The sequence below is a fragment of the Limulus polyphemus genome, unplaced genomic scaffold, assembly GCF_000517525.1.
Source record: "Limulus polyphemus unplaced genomic scaffold, Limulus_polyphemus-2.1.2 Scaffold1067, whole genome shotgun sequence".
Lineage (NCBI taxonomy): Eukaryota > Metazoa > Arthropoda > Merostomata > Xiphosura > Limulidae > Limulus > Limulus polyphemus.
In genome coordinates this window covers 201,366-210,968 of record NW_013666677.1, presented here as the reverse complement: position 1 = coordinate 210,968, position 9,603 = coordinate 201,366, and the positions used below count along the sequence as shown (strand labels likewise).

Below are 9,603 nucleotides of genomic sequence, written 5' to 3'. Positions count from 1 at the left end.
CAATCTCCTCAATCCAGTGTGAACTGTGAATGCAGAGATCTATAATCAGCAACTGAAACATTTAAATCAAGCTTTTCATCAGAAATGCCCTTCACTCATCAATCGGAAAGGTGTTCGTCTTCTCCACGACAATGCACATCCACATGTGGCACGTTTGACGCAACACAAGATTATGGAGTTGGGTTGGGAAGTTCTCCCCCACCCTCCATACTCTCCAGATATTGCACCATCAGATTACCATCTTTTTCATTTGCTGCAACACCATCTTAATGGAAAAACGTATACAAATGTGGTAAGTGTTAAAGAGGACATTGACATGTTTTTTGCTTTAAAGCCAAGTGATTTCTTTAATCAGGGCATTAACAATCTGATTGTAAGATGGATAAGCATCATCGATAAGAATGGAGACTATTTCATTTAGTAAATGTTTTGTTTTGATATATATATATATGTTCTGGTGTCATTCATTTCTTGAAGAACTAATAGTTTCTTCTTAAACTCCTTCTACCACACCTGTGGGGAAACTATTGCACAGCTGTCCATATTAGAAAAGTTATATACTAACACTGCTTAATTGGATTCATGTTCAAGTTTTTCCATATCATAAAATTGTATCTTCAGGCAGTAAGCCTGCAACTTCTAAAGAAAAGAATGACCTTCTGTGTAATTTTTTTTATCCAGTACTGAAACGTAAACTATTTTTGAAAATTACTGTGTTTATTTTGATTTTTTTTAAAAACTTAGCATATAGGTATGGACCTTGATGGTGAATTGGAATATTCAACATTTGATACTTATGCTACTTTGCATTGATAATTTCTATTTGAAGAGTAACAGAGTTTCATCTATGATTTGGATAAAGAAATACAAGCCCCCACCCCTCTCTCCCATTCACTTTGGGACCAAAATCTTATGCAGAATTGTCTAAAAGTCAATTTTGTGAAATATGTCTTGAAAAATATTGTATTTTTTTCGAGTTGATTGGTGTTTGAATTTGATTCACAAATACTTTATATTTTTGTTAAGGTTTAAGTATTTGAATTTATTTATCTTCAAATAGAAAATATGTATATAAATATTTAAACAATTAAAAAGTATAAAAATTTAAGGCCCCCTTAAGTGTATTAAATAGGCTATAATTTATTCCTCTAAAAGTAAAAGTTTGGAGAAAACCTCGTAGTTTTGAATTTAGTTCTTTTTTTTTTTCTTCAAGGTCACAATTGATAGACATCCTGTCCGGTTCTTTGTACACAAGAGACCACATGTTGATTATTTTCTTGATATTGTAAGTAATGATTCTTTTTTTTTTAATCAGATATTTTATAATATAGGGCAATTGAAAATTATTTGTCCAGAAATAAAAGATCTTTAACACCAAGAATCACAAGTTCAAAGGTGCCAAAACATTTGTTTAGGTTTAACTAACAGTATTAAATTTCTTGTCACCATGTGGCAGGTCGGTGCCAGTAGCAACATGGCATCCGTGCCGTAGTAAGGAATGTGTGTTATCTTCTATGTCAAGTTTTAAAAGTGGAAGCATGTTATATCACTGTAACATTTACCATACTTATGGTGGTAGTCATTTTGAGGTGTAACCATGTGTGCAGCAACATGATATTGTTAGTTACAAAGTAAATAACTGCTTGAATGGGTAAAGGAAATTGCCGAGAAGAAATATATATATATATACACTTACCTGTATTTCTTCTTGGTAATTTCCTTTGCCCATTCAAGCAGTTATTTACTTTGTAACTAACAATATCATGTTAGTAACTTATTACATACTAGCTGGTACACCTTGGATGGAAGTTATCTAAATTCATGATGAACGAAAAATTATCTTAGGACATTAAAAGTTGCTTCCCTTATATGTAACTGTAAAAAATGCCCATAAAAAACTGCAAAATGCAAAACTGAAAATTTGTATGTATCTCTTCATGGACCCAATGAACCTTCCTGCCAAACTTGGTGAAGATCCATCTACAGGGGGTGAAATAGTTGTAAAAAACTCCCATAAAAACCACAAAATGCAAAACTAAAAATTTGTATGGACCTAATGAACCTCCATACCAGTTTTGTTGAAGATCCATCCACACCCTGTGAAGTAGTTACATGGACATACAACAGACAGTACTATTATATGTATATAGATATTACATGAAACCTTCTGATGAACATTGGAAAAAGTTGGCTTGATTATAATTTTGGAATGTTAAAAAGTTATTTTTATCGTAAGCACAGTAAAAATGTGTGCAGTGTTTTTGGAATCAAATGAAAGATAAAATTTACAGTTTATAAAATAAAAAGTATAGGAAAATTTTAAAAGAATGTAGGAAAACATAACAGTCAGTAATTAAAAATCTACAACAAAGGTAAGCATTTTTAATTGGTTCTAAAAAAAATATATCACAATGAAAGCAATTTGAAGTTTCAAAAATGCAAATTCATACAAATATTAGATATGAAAAATATATTTTTAGCAACGTTATCCATAGAAAGTTCTTCTGCAGTTTCAAGCTGTTTCATCGAGTAGTTTGTTTTCACAGTAAATTAAACCATAGAACAGATGTTTCAAATAGATGCACCCAGGTCTCTTAGAGTTAAGGCTACACTAAGAAATAAAAAAAAACTCTAGAAGTTTTTGGTGTGCGAATATCATTCAGATAACCAGTGAACAATTTCAGTGATTTATAAATACAAATAATTTATATGTTGTTGTTGTTGTTTTTTTTATGGGCTTACAGTGCTAAGATGCAAGGTTTAATTCCATTTCCCGTGGTGGACATAGCAGATAGCCCAACGTGGCTTTGCTCTATACTAACAGGGTTTTACTGTTGTTTGTTTGCAAGGTAAAGTTTCTAGCTTTTTGTTTTGTAGAAAAAGAGTTTTTTTTTTAGATTATATTTGTTTTACTATGATGTTTTTTTTTTAACTCTCAAGTGGAATATCGTATGAACTATTTGAGTTTTCTAGGTCAGCCAGTGGTATGAGCTGGTAGTTTTCACGGCCAGCATGGAAATCTATGGAGCAGCAGTAGCAGACAAGCTAGATAACAACAGAGGAATTTTAAGAAAAAGATACTATAGACAAGTATAAAAAAATTCCTGTTTATTTTTAGAAATAATCAGATTATTTATCCCAGTTAGTTGATGCAGTATTCTTTTCAGAATTAACATAATGAATATAATTGAAAATTATTAACTGTACTGAAATATTTATTGTGGTAGATTTAGAAAACTGTAATGGAAGAGTTTCTATTCATGAGGTTAGACTTAAAATAAGACCCAAGACTCGAGCGCTTTCGAATAGTTGACTATTCTTCTTTATATGTGATCCTTTGTGCTAACTCTTTTATAAAAAAACAAAAAATATATTCATGAAGTTGATACTGGTTTTTTTTATTTACTTATTCAAACAGTTTGACTTTTAAACACATGCATAAAATACAGTTGAGCTCAAAAATTACTTGTGGAATATTTATTTGAGGGAAGTAATGGCATTTTATAATAATTAAGTTTTGTTTCATTTAAATGTCTTAGCTATTTTACGTTATTGAGTTTTAAAATCAAATAGTCATTTATTTCTCTTCTTCTTAGTTTTTCAATTTACACATACATCTATATTTACATATTTTTTCTTTTGCGTGAATTTTGCTTATAAAAAGATATGTTTTTTTTAATTCGTTATTGACACTGTATCTTACTGTAAAATTTTCCTGTTTATCTATAAAATTTAAAAGAGATTTCTGTAAAACCTGAATGAAATCTGATAGATATTTATAAAGATAAAAAAATTAATATGTAATTTGCAATTCACTTATTAAACATAACTTTTTTGTTGTATAATATATGCCACTTTTGGTATAAGTAATTTAACTGCATTTGTTTTATGTGCATACAATGATACAACTTATAATTTCAATACCTATCTTAATGGCTGTCGGGTTTTAAACTATTGAGTGTTAAAATCAGTTAGTCATGGTTATTTCTGTTCTATATATTTTTACTTGCAGCATTGTACTGTGGAATATGGTAGCTACACCAAAGAGTTGTTAGCCATAACTGAAGATTTAGCCAGTATTTTTATTTTAGATAATTCTCCTGGAGCATACAGGGCTTATCCAGGTATTCTCTTTTCAGTTCTAAAAAACCTGATTTTTTCTAGACACAATTATGTAAACTTTTTCTTTCATTTCAAAGGTTGGAAACTGCCAAATATAAGCTTCATTGTAAATGGTCACAGAAACGTGACACCAAGGTAGCTAGTATAAGAAAAGACACTTTTTCTCAGTTTAGAGTTTTAACATTTTATTTCGACCAAAATCTTTCCATTATCTGTCACAAATTATGTTGGTACAGTGTGATAAGTTCTAGTAGCTCAAGGTTTCAGAATTATTTGAGCTTCTACGTTTTCCCTGCTAATTTTGGTTTTATATACTACATAATTTTGATTAATACTCAAAATATCCCAAACCTTTCACTTCATATTCATGATACTAAAACGTTATGTAGATTAAAAAAATATTGAGTTTCATATTTTGGGCAAAGAAATATTTTGTGGTAAATGTAACATGATCCTTGACCTTGCAGTTTAAACATGCAGGTCATAGTTGATTCAACTCCAAAAAAACATAATTTTAACAATTCCAAATTTTATAATATGGCTGTAATATATTATCATAGAAATTCTGTTTTTGACTGGCTTATTGTAGTGCATGTTTATTCCTTTATTCTACTAAAGAAATTAACTAAATTTAATTTTGATCACCATGTACTTCCAAGTAAATTTTATATTTATTTAGAAAGTACAATGTTTCTGTAATTTATAGTATCTTACTTACTAAATTGATATAATTCAATATGTATATCAGTTATTTATAATAGGCTAGATTAATATATGACATTAAGTTTCTTAAATAGTAATAACCAAATTGACCAAATGTGGTAGGCATGGAACATGAAGCTTTATGCATGTCAGTTAAGCTTTGGTACTTGTTAATATCTCTAACGAGGCCTAACACTGTTAGGTGTTTTTGAGTTAAGAACCAAAAACTCTGATGACGTATACAAATTTTGATGTAAAATTGTTGGCAGTTCTTCTGTTATTCTTGATATGTATATATAAAACTTTTTTAACTAAAAGTTTTTGGGTTTTTTTCAAACTGATGTGAAATAGTTTATAAAAATAAATGGTAACCAATTACGTACATTGGTATTACTTGACAAATTGTGGAGGTATCCATTTGTTATCTTCTACATATAGTTGTCTAGTGTTGTAAGGGGGAAAAAATCACAAATTGTGTATTGCAAATTTTTTTCAGATAACGCCATCCCAATAAGGTCCTGGTTTTCTGACCCTACAGATATAGCTCTGCTGAACCTATTACCTGTCCTTGATGCTTTGAGGTTTACCAGTGATGTTCGATCAGTTTTAAGTCGAAACTTACATCTACACCACATGTGGTAGTCCTCGTCAATCCAGTTCTTAAAACAAAAGTAAGAATGGTATACAATAGTGTTTGAAATTATGGGTACAGAGCAGTCAAAATTTACCTACTGTATTCAGGGACCTTTCGTATCGGGAATACATAAAATCAGAAATCTGACATTAAGTGTAAGCAATTTTATGTCATCTAATAAATGCTTTGAAAAGTGTTTTTATTTTTTAATTATATTTTCAAGATTTTGTAAATTGAAAACAAAAACTTAAGTATCACCTGGTTGTCTATGATTTGGGGGAAAAAAGTTGTATATAACCACGAATTTGATGATCTAAGATAGGTAATAGTGCTGTAGATTCTTGGTAGAGAACCTCCTTCAGTCAGTGATGGTATATGATAGACAACACTGTGAAATATCCGTTCATTGATGGTCCATGACAGACAACACTGTGAAATATCCGTTCATTGATGGTCCTTGGTAAAGTTTTGTTAAATATGTAATCAGAAATGGTCCATTGTAGACAACATTGTTAAATATCCAATCACTGATGATCCTTGGTAGACAACATTGTTAAATATCCAATCACTGATGATCCTTGGTAGACAACATTGTTAAATATCCAATCACTGATGATCCTTGGTAGACAACATTGTTAAATATCCAATCACTGATGATCCTTGGTAGACAACATTGTTAAATATCCAATCACTGATGATCCTTGGTAGACAACATTGTTAAATATCCAATCACTGATGATCCTTGGTAGACAACATTGTTAAATATCCAACCATATGATATTGCATGGTAGAAAATAGTAAAACATCTATTTATTGGTGGTCCTTGGTAGACAACATTGTTAAATATCCAATCACTGATGATCCTTGGTAGACAACATTGTTAAATATCCAATCACTGATAATCCATGGTAGACAGTAATGTAAACATCTAGTCTTTGGTCTGTTGTAAAGTGTTGTAAAGTTTAGAAGCAGATGATTTGTTGAGGGGATGTTGCTGCTTTTATTCTATGTTGAAGTAATTTCTTCTTTTTTTTTCATGTTTAAGATGCAGTAGCACAGTTCTTCCTGGTATTTTCAACTAAGCCTTATTTATATGCCTGTTGTTACATCTGTTAATAAGCACACTAATACGTGTTAATTTTCAATAATTGCACAAGGGTCGTGATAATGTTTGACATAGATTCCATATCTGTGCGTCTTCAAGTCTGAATAGTTTCATAGGAAAACGTATTTTAGTAAATTTCTTGTCATCTTATGTTTACAGTTATCTTTCCTTGTAGGCTGAAAACACAGAAGAGAAGAGCAAGGCTTTGTCGTGGATCTTTGTGCACAAAATGACTATCCATCCCGGTCAAATTTAGTATATTAAAGGCAATGAAAGTTTCCATGTGTTATTTGTAATTACGAAACAGGAGGTAGGCTGGATCTCCTCTGATACATCAAGACAAGTTTTATTTTGATTTTCCCATGGAAGAAAACATTTAATGATGCTGATAAGTGAAGATGAAAGGAAAATTAAGTTAAAAAGTTTCACCTGATTTAAGATGGTCCTCTGACAAGAACTTACAAATCTGAACCTTTAGTTCTTACAAATGATGGGGATGAGCAGTGGACAGAAACAAACACAAAAGTGCAGTTAAGACTTAATGAACACTTAATCACATTAATGTTGAGATGCATGTTTTATTAGTGACAAAACAAGTCTCATCCAATGAATTTAAAAAAAAACTGGTAATAGAGATTGTGGTAATGAAATAAAACGAAAATAGTTGGAAAATATAGTTATCAAGTTGAAACAGGAGTTCAAAGGGAAATTCGATCCCAGAGTCATAATCACTATCATACTTCGTGCATTGTATATAATATTATAGGATTAAATGAGAGGAAGACTTGGACCACAATTGACTACCCTCCATCATGATTTAGAAACCTTTTAATACTACCAAGTGTACAGCTCTCTCAGGCGACTGTACAAAAGTAGCAGTCGTTTTAGTTTGTATATAATGTACGTTTTTTAGCAATACAAGGACAAAACATGGTATTCTTGTACCATTTGTGGTCTATATTTACAGTTTTTATTCTCTGTTGGATTGTTACGCTAGCTAAAGTTATCATGTGATGTTTAGGTCTTTATGTATTTTGTTTAATCTACAGTCATAAAGTAATAAGCTGAGGCTTTAAAATAAGAAAATGGAAACTTCTGTTGGAGTAATGATGAATAACGTGTTCAAGAAGTCAAGAAATCTTACTAAATCTTAAAAATATAATTTTTGTGTGTGGTTGAAATGTTCTAAGTTAGACTAAAGGTTTATAAGAATATTAGTATAAAAGAGTGATAGACATAGACTTTTGTTTTATCTTACTTGTGTTAATATTGAACTTTATCAAACCATTCACTGTTGTTTTATCCTACTTGTGTTAATATTGAACTTTATCAAACCATTCACTGTTGTTTTATCCTACTTGTGTTAACATTGAACTTTATCAAACCATTCGGAAATGGAAAAACATTTACTTATTGTCTATTTTTCTTAGCTACTCTGTAATCAGTCTTGGATTTCTTTTCTTTGTATATGTATCACATAAAGACTGTAGTTTAAAACATCTATTGCTCTGCTATGAAAATGTGTGAGTAGTAATTCCCAGATGTTATTTTCTAATAGTAATTAATAAAGTTGCCACAGAAACATATGAAATACCTACATACAAAAATATTTAAGGTGTTTTGAGAATCAGTTTATTTTTCCTTTTTTTTTTCTATTAATGGAATCAGGTTTTGTAACCCTACTGATGTGTTTGGAAGTGGTTGAATTTATCTCTAACTTAACAAGGGATTTTTTTTTCCAACTAGATAACACAGAGAATTGAAATTTCGTTGAGTGTCATCAAACATCATTTAACTTTGCAACTGAACAAAACTGTTGTACAGTTCCGGGTCGTACTAGATTTACTCTTTTTTTCCTTAATACCAAAAAGTACTACAAGAGCTGGGCAATTTAATCGATATGATCGACTACTTATGAGCAGCAACTACATTTAGTGTCACAGAAACTAATCAAGACCCTAGTGGTACAGCGATATGTCTGTGAACTTACAACGCTAGAAACTGGGTTTCGATACCCGTGGTGGGCAGAGCACAGATAGCCCATTGTGTAGCTTTGTGCTTAATTACATGCAAACAAACAATAAACTAATCAATTAATTGAAATTAGTGTTTCCAATTATTACTCATTTCAATTATTCCAACAATCAATTAATTGAAATTACAATTAAATTGATTGTTACAAAAATAATCGAGTAAACTAAATTAGGTTTTCTGATTATTACTGTTTTAGATTGTTTCAACTGTCCAAATAATCCAAATTTTGCAACCAAATTTACTCACCCCATCTTTGTTATGGAAAATCTATTAAAGCCTTCAGCTACTGTCACTAATTTTGAACTGTTGACTAGAGGGAAAGCAACTGGTACTCAGTCTTTTCCTTTTTTTACTGTTACATATCAAGCAATTTATATGTTAAATTGTGAGTAACAGATCTACATGAAAGCAAGATATTTTTTATAATGATTATTAATTGTGTTTGACAGAATTTTATCACAATATGTTTTGTTGATACACTGTCAAAAACTGGTACACACCATGTTGAAGATAATAATAGGAGCTAGTTTTCAATTCTTCTCAGGATTCTTCTTCGGGCTAATGAACAATGCTATATACAAATTCACATTTAAAAGATGAAATCAACAATACTGAAATGCATCTAAAACATGCTTTTCTGGTACAGCATACATAGTACTGTTGAGACAAAAACTATTGAAGCAGAAATGGATTTAAATTTATAAAATAAAGTTGAAGTATAACAATGTTAAAAAAGATATGAAAATTATAATGATAATAATATCCATTATAATATTGATTAATAGCGATACATATAGTAAACACCTAAGATAATTTTTAAATGACATTTTTTGAAGGGTTTATATCTAAGCCACAAATTCTGTATAAAAAAATGGGTTTTTTTTTTTGGATATAAGTAGTCTCTCTGATTTTTCTTTTACAAAAAAATGTCCTCCATTGAGTCATTGGTAATTTATAGACTTACAATGCTAAAATCTGGAATTCATTTTTTTTTAAATGAACAGAG

At 30.4% G+C, this 9,603-nt stretch overlaps 1 protein-coding gene across 3 annotated transcripts in view; it reads left to right on the top strand.

Moving 5' to 3' along the window:
• The window catches only part of LOC106461964 (CTD nuclear envelope phosphatase 1A-like), a 16,764-nt gene extending 8,687 nt beyond the window's left edge, over positions 1 to 8,077 (top strand). For 2 of the 3 annotated variants that reach the window (XM_013921834.2, XM_013921833.2), the window contains exons 4-8: positions 1,214 to 1,285; positions 2,974 to 3,090; positions 4,013 to 4,124; positions 5,321 to 5,495; positions 6,739 to 8,077. In XM_013921834.2, coding sequence (XP_013777288.1) covers positions 1,214 to 1,285; positions 2,974 to 3,090; positions 4,013 to 4,124; positions 5,321 to 5,466 — 447 coding nt within the window. In that variant the 3' untranslated portion in view covers positions 5,467 to 5,495; positions 6,739 to 8,077. The remainder of the gene's footprint in view (positions 1 to 1,213; positions 1,286 to 2,973; positions 3,091 to 4,012; positions 4,125 to 5,320; positions 5,496 to 6,738) is intronic. The other variant, XM_022389086.1, reaches the window with a different exon arrangement.
• The last annotated feature ends 1,526 nt before the right edge of the window (positions 8,078 to 9,603 follow it).